Raw genomic sequence first — 18,562 nt, forward strand, 5'->3', positions numbered from 1 at the left:
CAACAGATCTGCATGGAATTAATCTTTGAACAATTTTCAAAGGTGATCTAGTTTGGATGAAATTGGCTCAGCGGTTTACGAGGAGATATTGTTAAAAGTAAAAGTTTACAGATGGATGGATGCCGGACATATTGTGATCACAAAAGCTTACAAAATCCAAACAGAGGTATGCACATACACAAACTATATGCCAAAAGTGGCAAGCGGGCTCTACAAAAATGAATAAAGCAGTCTGCAAAATCAGGCAAATGCCTAATTTTGCAGAGGCGTGTAAGATCCCATGGGGCCTGCAAAAATTCAAAGATTATCAGCCCAACAAGCCTTTGAATTCAGAATTTGTTTTCATACAAAAAAAGTTTCAGATTCGATTCTTCCGAAATTGTTGTGTAATATGTCATCAGGTCATCATCAGTCTATGTACATCCAGTGACATTTGCGTACTATGTCATGCTGTTATGCATAAACTATATTTATCGTCATAAGCGGTTGGTAAGCGTAAATTCACGGACAATGCTCACGTATAATCATAAATGTTTGCTAGCTTATTAAAGAACAAATTTTTGTAAATTTCCATTTACATACTTTCTTTTTTAGATAAGATTCACCTGTTCAGATTTGTGAACAACAAACATGAATCAGCTACATTAATACACGTCTTAAACGAAACCTGGAGTTAAACTGTGTGGTTGGGTTTTAATTGGGGAATGAGTTCATTGAATGCAACGCTTCATTTGTGGATTTTTTTCCCCATTTTTTAAGAAAATTAAGTACAAAGCACTAGATCCAAGAGTAAGGTTACAAAGAGAATTTATTAAATCTTAAAAAAGTGGTCAATTGATTTTCCATGATTTTGTGCCTAAATTGAACCTGGTTAATGTGAACAAACAAACAATTTGTTGTCTTTATTGTGCACAATAAATGTTTTGTGCCTGTGATAAACAATACATGTTTTGGCCTCTGATAATTTGTCCGGGCCTATACTTTTGCCAAGTTTGAAGGCCAATATGGCCTATGATCTAAATATTTTTGCAGGCTTACAAAGGGCAATAACTCCAAAATAAGGAAAACCAGAGTTATGGTTCTTTTGCACTGCACATCTACCCAATGAGATCTATCTAAGGTCTAGACTAAATTGAGCTCACATCAAGCGGGCTTGACAAAAATAAACAAAGGACAATAACTCCAAAATTAGGCAAGGCAGAGTTATAATTCTTTGCACTGCACATCTTCCTAATGAGATCTATCTACCTCCAAAGTTTCTTGTTGATATCTTTTATAATTTCAGAGTAATGTCTTGTACAAGTTCAAAGTGTCAAAATAAGCAAAGGGCAATTAATCCACAAATAGGCATGGCAGAGCTACGGTTCTGCACTTATACTCAATGAGATCTAACTACCTACAAAGTCTCATGTTGATACCATTTGTAGTTTCAGAGTTATATCCCGGGCAAGAAAAGGGGAAGAACGAATGGACATCTGGATAGACAGACAAAGCAGCGACTATATACTCTCTCTTCTGGGAGCATAAAAAAAGAAATGTCTAATAAAACAAGTCTTAACAAGTTAAGTATAAGAAATTGATTCTCACTAACAAATAAGATAAAAGAATAAGTATGATAAGAGACAAGTTACAAAAGAAGTAACAAATTCTCAAATACCTTGTCCACTTTCTTCAGTCTTTTTAGAACATGGTTGGCAGCTTCCAAGTTTGGTTCCATCTCATTCACTATACTCCGGTTCTAAAAGAAAACACTCAATGTTATTTTTCTTTATGCCATTAACTAATGAGATCCAGCCATCTCAGTCAAAACTGAGATATCCCTTTACTACTCATATTATGATAAGAATTGTCCATAGTTTTCAACTTTGGCAGACTTTGCAATAGGAGGACAACGATATGCTATTATTGCAATATATTGTCCTATTATGATAAAGAATTTTTTTTAGAAAACTAAAGCTATTTTTCTATTTTAGAAATTTTGAAAGCTCTATAAATTATTAAATGTTTTTATATGCAAAATATCTAAGCTCAAGCTGAAATTTTTAATTTTTTGAAGAAGTACTATATACATATTAGGAAAATCAATCACCCCCCTGGAGCAGGGCCAATTTTGACCCCAGGGCTTTTATTTGGACAAACTTTGTAGACATCCACTTGACGATGTTTCATGCTATAGCTCTTTTGGAGTTTTACAAGAAATTCTTTTATCATACATGTATATGCAGAAGTTATCGACCAGACTAAAAGTATTCAGATTCTCACACAGATACAAACAAGCAGACAAAGGTGACACTAAAATAAAATCTTCCCCTATCCCAATGTTATGCCAACGGCATATTAAGAAAGCAAACTTTAAAGCTTACATTAGACCCGACCTTTGAACCTTATGACAAGTAATGACTTACCTTATCCTCTATAGATGAAATATTATGTCCTTTATGATTACCAACAATGACACATCGTGAGCAGATAATCATATCATCATCATCACAGTAATATTCTATTGGTCTATTTTCATGTTCCTTACACATATGAGAAACTTCTAACTGCCTGTAAAGTACAAGAGGACAAAATTAACAACTTTCTGCTTCTAACCAAGTTAATTTCTAACAATCTAGAACATATTTTTCAACAATCTAAAACTAGTAAAAACACACATCTATTGCTAGAATATTTTTGTAAACCAACAACGATAAAAAAATAAGCAGCAAGATCACAGTATACAGAGTAAGCGTTCATCTGTTCTAAGTTACAAAGGGTCATAACTGGAAAATTATTGCTTTCAGAATTATGCACCCTGTCTTGCAACTGCACATTGTCCTGAAAAGCATTAATGTTGATATCTTAAAAAATATTTGAAAAATAGGTAACATTAAAGTTTTTGCATGACAAACAACAACAGCAATGCTGCAATCATATAATTAGCTCAACTTGTTCTACTAACTGGCAAACTAAAAAATGCAGATTTACTTAGATTTTACCTGTTTATCCTTGTAAAACAAAGACACAATATGAACAAAATATTGTTGTCGTTTTCAGGAAAAGACAATATTGCTATTGTTTCAGGACAGGACAATATTGCTTTTGTTTTAAGGACATGACAATATTGCTGTTGTTTTAAGGACATGACAATATTGCTGTTGTTTTAAGGACAAGACAATATTTCTGTTGTTTTAAGGACATGACAATATTGCTGTTGTTTTAAGGACAGGACAATATTGCTGTTGTTTCAGGACAAGACATTAGTGCTGTTGTTTTAAGGACAGGACAATGTTGCTGTTGTTTTAAGGACATGACAATATTGCTGTTGTTTTAAGGACATGACAATATTGCTGTTTATTTAAGGACAGGACAATATTGCTGTTGTTTTAAGGACATGACAATATTGCTGTTGTTTTAAGGACAAGACAATATTGCTGTTGTTTCAGGACAAGACATTAGTGCTGTTCATTAGTGCTGTTGTTTTAAGGACAGGACAATGTTGCTGTTGTTTTAAGGACAGGACTACATTGCTGTTGTTTTAAGGACAGGATAATATTGCTGTTGTTTCAGGCCAATACAATAAAGCTGTTGTTTTCAAGACAGGATAATTTTGTTGTCATTTTTGGTAAAAGACATTATTGCTCTTGTTTTCAGGACATGATAATTTTACTGTTTTTTTCAGGACATGATAATTTGGCTGTTATTTTTCACGACAGGATAATATTGTTGTCATTTTCAGGAAGACATTATTGCTCTTGTTTTCAGGACATGATAATATTACTGCTTTTTCAGGACAGGATAATTTGGCTGTTATTTTTCAGGACAGGATAATATTGTCATCATTTTCAGGCCAAGACAATATTGCTGTTGTTTTCAGGACATGATAATATTATTGTTTTTTCAGGACAGGATAATTAGGCTGTTGTTTTTTTCAGGACAGGATAATATTGTGGTCATTTTCAAGCCAAGACAATATTGCTGTTGTTTTCAGGACATGACAATATTTGCTGTTGTTTCAGGACAAGACAATATTGCTCTTGTTTTTAGGACACCACATTACTGTTGTTTTCTTGACAGGAAAATAAAGCCTTTTGTTTTCAGGAACAGATAGTATTGCTGATCTTTTCACCACAGGTCAATAGTACTATTTTTTTCTCGACAGGAAAATAAAGCCTTTTGTTTTCAGGAACAGATATTAAAGCTGATGTTTTCACCACAGGTCAATAGTACTATTGTTTTCTCGACAGGAAAATAAAGCCTTTTGTTTTCAGGAACAGATATTATTGCTGATATTTCCCCACAAGTCAAAAGTAATATTGTTTTCTCGACAGGAAAATAAAGCCTTTTGTTTTCAGGAACAAATATTAAAGCTGATGTTGTCACCACAGGTCAATAGTACTATTTTTTTTCTCTACAGGAAAATAAAGCCTTTTGTTTTCAGGAGATGACTGTTCAACAATATTTCTGTTATTTTGCACTCTGGTTTTATGACAGGATATTTTTGCTTTTGGTTTTTATGACAGGAAAATACAGCTCTTAGTTATAAGACATGATAATATATTCTTGGTTTCAGGATATTTGTTATGTTCAAAACAACAAACATAAAAGAGGAGCAGTGGCCTTGTGGTCAGGGTGTCTGCCTCTCAACCCAAAGATCATGGGTTCGAAACATACTCGGGTCACAACCATGTTTCTTCATATGACACCAGTGCTGGTTGGTTCCAGAAAGCCCATTTGGAAGTGATTAATATAAGTTGCAAGAACTTGTTTCTCAATCAAGCTTAAATAAATATGTTTAAACCAATAAAACGTAACCCATAACTTCATATACACTAGATTGCAACAGCAATGTAAAGGTCTTAAGGCAACTATTCAGCTTTAAGGGGGTGAATGAAGACCTTTGATGTCCCTCCATGCATTTTTTCAGACACTAACATGCTCCTGAGTAAAACCACCATCGTTCCCAAAATTAGCTTCCTCATATGTAAGAATCCAAGTCCTTTGCAGGACTTAAACCCACAGCAAAGGGAGGGGGGCTGTACTTTGAAGTCTACAACCTTAACCACATGGGCATGGACACACCAATTTGTTAAGGAGTTGTTGTTTTAAGAAATTGTGTATAACAACAAACGACTAGACTCACTGCCATCACAAAAGCTCCCATCTAAGCATACTGAATCTAAAATAACCACATATTCTTTTTCATTTAATTTAAGTCATATTGAAATGAATTTAAATTTCCTCAACTGTATAACTGGTCTAAGCAAAGGCAAATATTTCATCAGTATTTCTAGTTTACAGTCATCATTAAGGAAGATTTTCTGTATAAGTTAAAGAAAAAACTTCCTCTTAAATCAACTGTAACTGAGGAAATTAATAAGCACTTTACAAGATTATAGATTCTTGGAACAGGAAATAGAAACGGCAACCAAAACTAAAATCTATAAATAAATGAAAATTTTGCATATTTATAGTTTATAAGCATCACTGAGTTAATGATGAAATAATCAGTTTTAACTTGATTTCACTATACTGATCTATGCGTAAAAAGGTTTGTCAATTTTTCAATTATAAATATTCATTTTAATACTTATTTACCAAATGAGTTTGTTTTCAGAATCTGCACTGATTTGAAATTTAACCAGTCTTTTCATTTCAAAAAGCAAGAATTAATTTTAATTTTAAACAATGAATTATTGATAATGAATAATGAATAAACTGGATTAAAACAGGACTGGTTTTCAGTTAACAATATTATGCAAATGCCTTTAAACTATAAAAAACCAAAAACAACAAGAGCTGTTGGTATGACAGTTTGCTCGACTATTCTCAGTCTTCAATAGTGTATCAAAAGCCTAGATAATGTTGAATTTTTTTAAGTTCAAAAAATGGCAATTATTTTGTCAAAACAATCTTAAGAGTTATGTGCCTTGCTCAGTGACCTCTTATCATACTCTAAAATATGTGTGAAACGTTTCAACTAATTCCCTTCAGCAATTTAGGAGATACCAACTTGCATCCAAAAAATTTAATAAAATTGTTATGCTAACACTGGCGACTGGGTGAGTACTATAGCCCTTCCTCTTCTTTAAAAAGTCAAGCTACCATTTAGAAATATCTGTAACAACATTATTAATGAGCAAAACATTTATTTTTCAGAATGTATCAGACACCACAATACACACCGTCTGTATCATTAAAGTTGTCGGAAGTACTGGCTGATGTTGGAGTAAATGAGAGAATGATATTAAAGTGGAGAAGATCACATCTACTGAGGGAATCTCTGGTCAGCTTCATGTATGAGGCAAATGATGTGAATGGTCAGATTTACTTTTTTGGCAGTAGGTCTGAAGGTACAACAACTTTAGGTATTTGCTCCGACCTTGATGTACTTCACTGTTTTAATGGCCTTGTCGTGATACAAGATTTGGGTGACTGGACACCTGGCATACCGAATCTATTGATGGTTCAAGATAATTCAGTTACTCCTGGATATTGCTTACTTCAAGCCTTGAGATTAGATGCACCCCTACCTGACACAGGTGAATCTGATCAATGCTATGTCAAAGACAGAACAGGAAAAGTTCTTCTTAAAAGTTCTGCAGATTTAAAATTTTCCCAAGAGGATGAAAGTAGACATGGGCCTGCAAGTTCATTAAAAGGAAAACCTGGGTACTATGATACTGACCATGTGTTTTCTTTTCATTGTAAAACTTGGCCACAACAAGCAAGACAATGGTTGGATCAACAAGGTGAAGGTCAATGGCCCTCTCCTGAAATGAAGCAATACTGCAGCAGAACTGGATGCCTTGTTGTTCCTGTTGGAAGTAGAGGAAGTGACAATGAGGAACTAGAATGGAGAATATCGACATCTTTAGCTGAAAGGTGTCTTATGTTCAATTTAAATATAACACAGCTTAGATGTTATGTCTTGATGAAAATGATTGTAAAAACATTCATAGATCCGCAGTATAAAGATGTGATTTCCAGCTACATGTGTAAAACTGTACTCTTCCACTGTGTTGCTAATTCTCTTTGGAATATCTGGAGAGAAAATAACTTACTTTCTTGTCTATCATTGTGTTTACAGCGCTTGCACGCCAGTGTCAGTAATGAAAATTGTCCACATTTTATTATACCAGGGAACAATTTGATGAGGGGGAAGATTTCACCAGCAGTCAAACCTTTAATCTTGGAACAACTCAACCAGATTATCAGCTGGGAAGGAATGGCACTGCTTGGGATTAAATGTGATGGTCTTGGTAACAGGCTCTACCTAAAGTTTTATAACTTAAGTCTAGGCCCCTGCAACAAGACATGTGACATTATTTCAGGACAAATACTGATAAATTTTGCTACTACTTTAGCCACCATTCCAATTGGCAAATACAGAACCCCTGAAGAAACTGTACAAAGATTAAAGAGCACTATTTTAAGGATACTCAGAATTCAACATGAAGGACAGGAATATAAGCCTTTTCTTTATTTGGTAAAATGTTTGTGCACAGCACTTGGATCTGTCCTGGCTTCCATTAACATAAATAAAAACAACACTGTATCATTAGATGCTCTCAAAATCATCTTATTTGGACTGAATACCGAGGTTGCATCCAGTAAACTGAAACTGGCTTCAATCTTATATTGTGTACAAGAAATACAAATAGCTGATCTGGTTCTATGTGAAATTGAAAGAGGTTATGATCCACAAATTGTTGAGCCTGTCTGTATGTGCTTTAAACATGATGTGACACCACTGAGACCAGGTTTCAATGCTATTTCAGCCAATCATGATGAAGATGCCATACAGTATGCAACAGCATCATGTGTTAGATTTCAGTCATGTGAAATGCATTGTGTACCAAATGAACTTAAATATGAAATGTTCAGATCTACACAAGAGGACAATGTATTCCGTACAGCAATAGACAAAGACTGGATGGATGATGCAGCAGTGGATTCCCTCCCTTACCTCTACTTCCTGCAATACAAGGTAAACAATCATCTTGGGAGACATGGAGACAAACATGATGCCCTCCTCAAACTTCTTAGAACCATTATCAAGGAACCAAACCTTGGACACCGGGAAACAGCTTTAAATCTTCTTGGGAAGTGCATGGAACAAGAAGGCAGAGCAATTACAGCTTTACAGTGCTATTCACTGTCACTAAGAGAAAGAGGGAGAAACAATGCTGCAAAGATTCATATTTGTACACTACTATCTGAATTAGTAAATGCAAGGGCAAAGAAATAATTAATCATTATTAATTTTAGTATTGTTTCAATAAAAGTTTACACCAAAAATACAAGAAATATGTAGTTTTTGTTCCCAACCAAATTAGTTAGTGATACCATTATAATCCAGTACAGAAGCATTGGTGCAATACACTTTAAGCTTTTACATGTCATTAAAAGTGACTCAATACCTCTACATTAGTAGCTTAGTTATTTGGTCTTGACAAATGGCATTACTTTGAAATGGTACACAAACTTTATTTCTTAACTTATAATCAATGGTCTTGTTTATTATTATGTAATGGCATAATTTTTCATGCAGTCCACTAGGTCAAGGACCATCAATCGGACACTTTTTGAACATTTTTCCTTTTTTCCTTACAATTATCAAAATTCAAAGCTACAGATCAGAAAATTTGACACAGCACAGTCAGGTTCTTCTCCTAACTTACAAACTAGTTTGTTTAGTTCTGATTATCATAACACTTATGTCTAAGAACCGGCAAGGAGGGTATCTAAATTACCTAAATTGAACATAGTACAGTACCATGAGTCACAACAGATATGTAATGACCCTGATTTAATTCAGATAAAAGCTTGGGTGTTTAAATTCTAAATTTGTAACATGATACACAATATTTCAGCAGCAAATGCTTAAGTTTTGAATATTCTATTGTTTACTCTGCAAATGAGCCGCGTCACGACAAAACCAACATAATGGGCAGATGCGCAGGCTGGTCTGGATCCATGCTGGTCGCAAACCCATTATGTTAGTTTTGTCGTGACGCAGCTCAGATGATTATAGCTAGTATAAGAGGTCATTCATAGCACTCTTGATGTCCAAATTTCGAAAGTCAACATTCTTGAAATAGACATTATAATATTACCATTGACAAAAGCTGAAATAAATTTAATTACTTAATGATAGAAAAAACATGCATTTATTGTTGATAACAAGCAAATTCGTTGAATTTATATCCCCCGCCGAGTACTGGTTTTTATTAACACAACAACTGAAAACATGAGGCTTTATTTATATATCTATCATGGCATAAACAGTAATATTCTTTGAACTTGATAAATATTCAGGGCAATAACAGAGCCATAACTTTGTGTTAAATAGTAATATCTGGAAATGCCAATGAGATGTATGCATACTACATAACTAATCAAGGGCCATAAATCTGAGTTATAAGTATCTGACCGGAACAAGGCGACTATATGCACATCTCCTCTTAGTATCCCATAAAGTTTCATTGAATTCCAGCCAGTAGCATGGACACGATTATTGCTCTGGTTGTATACTGCCTAAGTTATCAAGGGTCATAACTCTAAGTTAAAATGTCTGACCCGAACAAGGCGACAATATGCGTATCTCCTCTTGGTATTGAAGGTTCCAATAAAGTTTCATTGAATTCCAGCCAGTAGTTGCAGAGAAGTAGCGAGGAAACTAATATTTTTCTATATGGATACTGCATAACTAATCAAGGGCCATAACTCTGAGTTAAAGTGTCTGACCCCAACAAGGCAATGATATGCGCATCATCTCTTGGTATTAAAGGTTCCAATAAAGTTTCGTTGAATTCCAGCCAGTAGTTCCAGAGAAGTAGCGCCGTAAAGATTTTTGCTCTATATGCATACTGCATAACTAATCAAGGGCCATAACTCTGAGTTAAAGTGTCTGACCGGAACAAGGCGACGATATGCGCATCTCCTCTTGGTATTGAAGATTCCCATAAAGTTTCATTGAATTCCAGCCAGAAGTTGCAGAGAACTAGCACGGAAATGATTTTTACTCCATATGCATACTGCATAACTAATCAAGGGCCATAACTCTGAGTTAAAGTGTCTGACCGGAACAAGCTGACGATATGCGCATCTCCTCTTGGTATTGAAGGTTCCCATAAAGTTTCGTTGAATTCCAGCCAGTAGTTGCAGAGAACTACTCCGGAAACGAAATTTTACTCTATATGCATACTGCGTAACTAATCAAGGGCCATAACTCTGAGTTAAAGGGTCTGACCGGAACAAGCTGACGATATGCGCATCTCCTCTTGATATTGATGATTCCCATAAAGTTTCGTTGAATTCCAGCCAGTAGTTGCAGAGAACTACTCCGGAAACGAAATTCGGACGACGGATGGACAACGCCAAAACTATATCCCCCGCCGATGGAAAACTAGAACTCCGCGAGTCCGATGTGTCGCCTTGTGAACAATATAGTTTAGGAGAAATGGCCAGGACAAAAATGAAATTTGAAAATCAACAAAGGGCAATAACTCAAAAAATAAGAAATGCAGAGCAGCAGTTTCTGTGCACTGCACTTCTTATCAATAAGATCTATCATCCTATGAAGTTTCAAGTCTAAAGCTTTTATAATTTATGAGAAATGGCCTGGACAAAAATAAAGTATGAAAATTAACAAAGGGCAATAACTCAAAAAATAAGAAATGCAGAGTACCAGTTCTTAAGCACTGCACTTCTTCTTAATGAGATCTATCATCCTATGAAGTTTCATGTCCATAGCTTTTATACTTTAGGAGAAATGGCCTGGACAAAAATAAAGTATGACAATTAACAAAGGGCAATAACTCAAAAAACAAGCATTTGATAGTATTGCGGGCAATACAGTAGTCCCCTACCGGTCCCTCAAAAAGTTCTTTAATTGTCATACACTCCTGTGTATTGCCATTTATAATGAATTTGAGGATGAAGTCTGTATTTGAAAATATCAACCACAAAACATAATAAAATAAGTTTGTCTATATCACAGTAATGTGTTAAGTTTCAATGCTTAGTAAGGAAATTATGTTTATACAACCTTGTCATATTATTACGATGTGGGATTTTAAAGTAAATCCTATAAGGAATGAAGAAGTTGGAGTGAAAATACCAGTTTCTCGAAAAAAATCTAAGTTAAAGGGGGACATAATTCTGGAAATAGTCTTGCTAGAGTATTTAACCTTCTCAAAAATGTCGAGTGATAATAAGAAACATATATATGAAGTTTGAAGTAGATACATTAGGAAATAAAGAAGTTATTTAAAAAAGACAACATTTTTTCCCCTAAAAAATCTAAGTTCAAGGGAGGTAATACTGATATTTTTTGTGCTAGAGTTATAAACCTTGTCACATATGATGTGGTTGATGACCAGAAACTTATATTTAAAGTTTGAAGTAAACACCTTAAGAAATAAAGAACATATAGTGAAAAAGCTGAAAAATTTAAATCAGAAATCTTGAAATTCAGGCTATTTGTTGCCATAGCAACCAGAATTTTCAACATAGGAAGAAAAGAAAAAGATGTGCATAATCTCCAGACTGCCATCTACCCATATTTCAAGTTTCATAAAAATATTTTCAGTACTTTTTGAGTTATCACTGGATCCAGTTTATGTGTTAAATTTGCCATATTTTCAGACTATTTGTTGCCATAGCAACCAGAATTTTCAACATAGGAAGAAAAAAAAAAGACGTGCATAATCTCCATACTGCCATCTATCCATATATCAAGTTTCATAAAAATATTTTCAGTACTTTTTGCGTTATCGCGGGATCCAGTTTTGTGGACGGACGGACTGACGGACTGCCATAGCAACCAGAATTTTCAACATAGGAAGAAAAAAAAAAGACGTGCATAATCTCCATACTGCCATCTATCCATATATCAAGTTTCATAAAAATATTTTCAGTACTTTTTGCGTTATCGCGGGATCCAGTTTTGTAGACGGACGGACTGACAGACTGACAGACAGACGGACAGACAGACAGACGGACAGACGGACGGAGGGTAAACCTAAAGTCCCCTCCGGTTAAACCGGTAGGGGACTAATAAGAAATGTAGAGTACCAGTTATTGTGCACTGCACTTCTTATCAATAAGATCTATCATCCTATGAAGTTTCAAGTCCATAGCTTTTAAACTTTAGGAGAAATGGCCTGGACAAAAATAAAGTATGAAAATTAACAAAGGGCAATAACTCAAAAAATAAGAAATGCAGAGTACCAGTTCTTGTGCACTGCACTTCTTCTTAATGAGATCTATCATCCTATGAAGTTTCAAGTCCATAGCTTTTATACTTTAGGAGAAATGGCCTGGACAAAAATAAAGTATGAAAATTAACAAAGGGCAATAACTCAAAAAATAAGAAATGTAGAGTATCAGTTCTTGTGCACTGCACTTCTTCTTAATGAGATCTATCATCCTATGAAGTTTCAAGTCCATAGCTTTTATACTTTAGGAGAAATGTCCTGGACAAAAATAAAGTATGAAAATTAACAAAGGGCAATAACTCAAAAAATAAGAAATGCAGAGTACCAGTTCTTGTGCACTGCACTTCTTCTTAATGAGATCTATCATCCTATGAAGTTTCAAGTCCATAGCTTTTATACTGTAGGAGAAATGGCCCGGACAAAAATAGAGTATGAAAATTAACAAAGGGCAATAACTCAAAAAATAAGAAATGTAGAGTACCAGTTCTTGTGCACTGCACTTCGGGTCATTATAAGAAGCATGCATACCAAGTTTGAAGTCAATCCAACACATAATGACTGACTTATGCTCTGGACAAGCTTAAGGGGACGCCGACACCGACAACGACGCCGACGACAAAAGTAATCCCTATATGTCACCTTTTTCAAGGCAACACAAAAAAGTGACTGATAGATCAACAACAACTGAAAAAAAGAAAACTACTAATTCAGGCATTTTTGGGGCTGTCTGGGTTTGGTGGTTGTCCGGTTTTGGCGGTCCCTAACCAGTAACACTTAAATTACTGGAACTGGCAGTGATTTGCCTTTGCCAATAGAGTAAAGCCAGACCAGTTAGCACTATCTGCAGTCAAACCTGGCTCTATACTGATCAGGGTTTTTTACAGCACCTGTACAGCAATTGTGAGGCGTCTTTACAGTGCTTATACTGCATGTGCACAGTGCTTATACTGCATGTGCATGGTACTTTTATGGAGCTTTACGATTTCAGCATAGTGCGAGCACCGTGTGAGCACAGTAAAAGAGCAGTGGAAGCACAAAGAACGCTGTATAATTGCAGTCTGAACTTAGACAATCGCCAATTAAAATGCCGTGGAAGCTCTGTAGCATCACCAAGATCGCCGTGAAGAAGCAGTGAAGTCTCCATGTCATCAAAAATATCACATTTTTATTGCGATCTCGTGGCTCTTTGTTAAATCTAACAATGCCGTGCAAACACAGTCTAGTGTGACAGGGCCTTAATAAATACAATATCAAACACTTAGCACAGTTAGAATTTACCACAGTGTTCTGCCAAGGCCGCAAATCCACGACATTCTCGCTAAAAAATTGCAAATGTCACACATAAAAATGCAGTGGTGCAAAATATTGTCGCGTATGAAATTTCTGAGTACGAATCCGACAAAAGTGCTGGCAATTCTCACGGCATTAAAATTATTACACAGTAACCAAAGCAAAGTGCGCGTAAGTCATCTTACATTGATTCTGATTGGTTTATAATTATAGAACAGCCAATGAAAACATATTTTATTTTTACTGTTGTTCATAATGGCGACCCCAGAGAAAAAACCAAAAACAATACTCAATTTTTTTTCAAAAGAAAAGCCCAATTCCCAATGACAATGAAAAGTCAGACAAAAACAATAATGCATTGGACCAGTCCACATCGTCTGAGCCTCCCTCAACCCTGAAGCCTTCAGAAAACAATGACATCAAACGAAAATCTATTGTATGTTCATTCAAAACAAGAGCTGTCGGAAGGACAGCACGCTCGACTATTCTAAGTGCTTGATAGTAAAAGAGCCTTAATAATGTTAAATTTTTTAAGTTCACAAAAGGGCTAATTTTTTTTATAAATTCATGTTATAGGCCTTAGAGAGAGTCTAATTATACAGTATTGGCTTGACTATTCGGAAGGTAATGTTACAAGGGTGTTTTATTGAGTATAATAATACTAATTACCTATGAATACATCAATTTGACAGAAAAGGTACAAAGGCTTGTTATTAAGATGTTTTATCAAGCAAATCACTGCTTTATTATTATGAATGCATAAAATTGTCCCAAAAAAGGCACAAACCCTTCAGTAGTTATTGAGATAACAGCTTACAAGCAAAACTTTACCATGAATTTCTAAGTTGAAAAAGGGGAGAAAAATCATCCTAAATGCAAGATAGAATTATGGATTTTTGTCAGTGACCTACAATTATGACCCTAAATGTGAAGTTTTAAATAAATATCTTTAATAGTTATTGAGATATGTAAAATTGTTCCTATAAAAAAAGTATTTTAAATTTCAAGTGAATATCTCAAGCAATAATTGAGATATTTGACTTTACAAAAAAACTTTAACCAAAATTTCTAAGTTCTCAAGGGGCATAATTCTGTCATTATTGTAGGCAGAGTTATCCAACTTGTCAATCTGATGTACCTTGTTACTATTAATAAGTATTGTAAGTTTCAATTTAATATCTCAAGTAATAATTGAGATATTTGACTTTACAAAAAACTTTAACCAAAATATCTAAGTTAAAAAGGGGCATAACTCTGTCAATATTGTAGGCAGAGTTATCCAACTTGTCAATCTGATGTACCTTGTTACTATTAATAAGTATTGTAAGTTTCAATTTAATATCTCAAGTAATAATTGAGATATTTGACTTTACAAAAAACTTTAACCAAAATATCTAAGTTAAAAAGGGGCATAACTCTGTCAATATTGTAGGCAGAGTTATCAAACTTGTCAATGTGATGTACCTTGTTACTATAAATAAGTATTGTAAGTTTCAATTGAATATCTCAAGCAATAATTGAGATATTTGACTTTACAAAAAACTTTAACCAAAATTTCTAAGTTAAAAAGGGGCATAATTCTGTCAATATTGTAGGCAGAGTTATCCAACTTGTCAATGTGATGTATCTTGTAACTATAAATAAGTATTGTAAGTTTCAATTGAATATCTCAAGTAATAATTGAGATATTTGACTTTACAAAAAACTTTAACCAAAATTTCTAAGTTAAAAAGGGGCATAATTCTGTCAATATTGTAGACAGAGTTATCCAACTTGTCAATCTGATGTACCTTGTTACTATTAATAAGTATTGTAAGTTTCAATTGAATATCTCAAGTAATAATTGAGATATTTGACTTTACAAAAAACTTTAACCAACGCAGACGCCGACGCGGACGCGGACGCCGACGCCGGGGCGACTACAATAGCTCTCATATTCTTCGAATAGTCGAGCTAAAAACTAGAACTCCGCGAGTCGGATGTGTCGCCTTGTGAACAATGTAGTTTAGGGGAAATGGCCAGGACAAAAATGAAATATGAAAAATAACAAAGGGCAATAACTAAAAAAAATAATAAGTGCAGAGCAGCAGTTTCTGTACACTGCACTTCTTATCAATAAGATCTATCATTCTATGATGTTTCAAGTCCATAGCTTTCATACTTGAGGAGAAATGACCAGGACAAAAATAAAGTAAGAAAATCAACAAAGGGCAATAAATCAAAAATAAGAAATGCAGAGTATCAGTTCTTATGCACTGCACTTCTTTTTAATGAGATCTATCATCCTATGAAGTTTCAAGTCCATAACTTTTATACTTTCGGAGAAATGGCCTGGACAAAAATTAAGTATGAAAATTAACAAAGGGCCATTACTCAGAAATTAAGAAATGCAGAGTACCGATTCTTGTGCACTGCACTTCTTAATAATGAGATCTATCATCCTATGAAGTTTCAAGTCCATAGCTTTTATACTTCAGGAGAAATGGCCCGGACAAAATTAAAGTATGAAAATAAACAAAGGGAAATAACTCAAAAAATAAGAAATGCAGAGTACCAGTTCTTGTGCACTGCACTTCTTCTTAATGAGACCAATCATCCTATGAAGTTTCAAGTCCATGGCTTTTATACATTAGGAGAAATGGCCCGGACAAAAATAAAGTATGAAAATTAACAAAGGGCAATAACTCAAAAATTAGGAAGTGCAGAGTACTGGTTCTTGTGCACTGCACTTCTTAATAATGAGATCTATCATCCTATGAAGTTTCAAGTCCATAGCTTTTTTAGTTGAAGAGAAATGGCCCGGACAAAATTAAAGTATGAAAATTAACAAAGGGCAATAACTCAAAAAATAAGAACTGCAGAGTACCGGTCCTTGTGCACTGCACTTCGGGTTATTGAAAGAAGCATGCATACCAAGTTTGAAGTCAATCAGACTTATAGTGACTGAGTTATGCTCCGGACAAGCTTTAGGGGACGCCGACAACGACGCCGACAATGACAACGACACAGACGCCGCCGACAAAAGTAACCCCTATATGTCACCTTTTCAAGGCGACACAAAAATGGTTAAATGATAACACGTGGCTTAGTTACTCAACGGATAATTATATGACCTGTAAATTGTGCAATGAACATAATAAGACTAATGCTTTCATGTCCAAAAATACTAATTTCAAAACAACAACACTGATTCAGCATGCTGAATCAGCTGATCACAGGGCTGCTGTCATGGCAGAATCCATGCAGAGTGACCTACTAAACTAGAAATGTGTCCATAGGACACTGATGCCCCCACATGCCACTGTTCTGTCAATCTTATGACTCTAGGTCAAATATTTTTTGGACTACATGTGCCACAAGTTGAAAACTAAAAATCAACAAACGGCCATAATTCTGTTAAATTTGGTCGCAGCAAAATATCCTTCCTTTACTACGATCTACACATTAAGGTTGTTAATCCCTGGAAGTTGAATCAAAATCTGCCATCCGGTTTAAGAGGAGTTGCGTTCACAAAATTTCTACATAGTATAAAGTGAAAAAATCAACAAAGGGCCATAATTCTGTAAAATTTGGTCGCAGCAAAAATTCCTTCCTTTACTACCATCTACACCTTAAGGTTGTTCATCCCTGTAAGTTTAAGCAAATCTGCCATCCGGTCGGTTTAAGAGGAGTTGCGTTCACAAAATTTCTACATAGTATATAGTGAAAAAATCAACAAAGGGCCATAATTCTGTAAAATTTGGTCGCAGCGAAAATTCCTTCCTTTACTGCCATCTACACATTAAGGTTGTTCATCCCTGTAAGATTAAGCAAAATCTGCCATCCGGTTTAAGAGGAGTTGCGTTCACAAAATTTCTACATAGTATCTAGTGAAAAAATCAACAAAGGGCCATAATTCTGTAAAATTTGGTCGCAGCAAAAATTCCTTCCTTTACTACCATCTACACATTAAGGTTGTTCATCCCTGTAAGTTTAAGCAAAATCTGCCATCCGGTTTAAGAGGAGTTGCGTTCACAAAATTTCTACATAGTATCTAGTGAAAAAATCAACAAAGGGCCATAATTCTGTTAAATTTGGTCGCAGCAAAAATTCCTTCCTTTACTACCATCTACACATTAAGGTTGTTCATCCCTGTAAGTTTAAGCAAAATCTGCCATCCGGTTTAAGAGGAGTTGCGTTCACAAGATTTCGGGACGTACGGACGGACTGACTGACGGACGGACGGACTGACGGACGGACGGACGGACAAGTGCAACGCTATATGCTCCCACATTGTGGGGGCATAAAAATGTTGTTGATAGAGTTTTGACTGTGAAGGAATCTGCTGCCATAGTTGCATTAAAGTCTACTTTCTGGATAGTTCAGGAAAATATAGCTTTAACTAAACATGAAAGCCTGCTGACTCTTCTTTCAGAATTGAATTGCCCTCATGTTGATGACCTAAATACTGCTAAAAATGTTAACTACTCATCTGATAAAGCAGCTGTTGATATGTTGAAGTAACTAGCTTATGTTGCCAAGGAAAAGGTTGATGCATTGAAACTTCACCTTACATTAGCCTCCTTTGTGATGAGAGTCCAGATATCAGTGTTCAGAAAAAGCTAGTTGTATATGCTCGAGTACTTGATATAAATACTTTTAAACCATGTACTATGTTTGTTACCAATTTGAAGGTTGATTCTGCTACTGGGGAGGCTATATACAAAGAACTGAAGTCATTGACCAGCATGAAAGGGATTGCTTCTTCAAAGATAATGGGCTTAGGAACTGATGGGGCCAAAGTGATGACTGGTGTAGGAAAGGTGGTGACAGGATTTATGTTAAGAGATAATCCTATGATGCTAAACTTTCACTGCCTAGCTCACAAAGTAGCCTTAGTCACATCCCAAGCTGCAAATGAAGTTCCTTATTTAGTTGAATATCAGACAATATTGACAGGGCTCTTCTACTTTTTCAAAGCATCTGCTAAGAGGTGTCATCAGTTGACTGAAGTTCAGAAACTTCTTGAGGAGCCATCATTGAAAGTTAAGGAAGTTCATGAGGTGAGATGGTTAAGTAATTATATT

At 35.1% G+C, this 18,562-nt stretch overlaps 1 protein-coding gene across 1 annotated transcript in view; it reads right to left on the reverse strand.

Annotated features, from left to right (window-relative positions):
- The window catches only part of LOC132724245 (tudor domain-containing protein 6-like), a 109,823-nt gene that overhangs the window by 69,263 nt on the left and 21,998 nt on the right, over positions 1-18,562 (reverse strand). The window contains exons 7-8 of the mRNA XM_060709078.1: positions 2,406-2,550; positions 1,658-1,738 (exon numbers count right to left, since the gene is read on the reverse strand). Coding sequence (XP_060565061.1) covers positions 1,658-1,738; positions 2,406-2,550 — 226 coding nt within the window. The remainder of the gene's footprint in view (positions 1-1,657; positions 1,739-2,405; positions 2,551-18,562) is intronic.

The sequence above is a fragment of the Ruditapes philippinarum genome, unplaced genomic scaffold, assembly GCF_026571515.1.
Source record: "Ruditapes philippinarum isolate M1 unplaced genomic scaffold, ASM2657151v2 ctg2035_1_1_1_1, whole genome shotgun sequence".
NCBI lineage: Eukaryota > Metazoa > Mollusca > Bivalvia > Venerida > Veneridae > Ruditapes > Ruditapes philippinarum.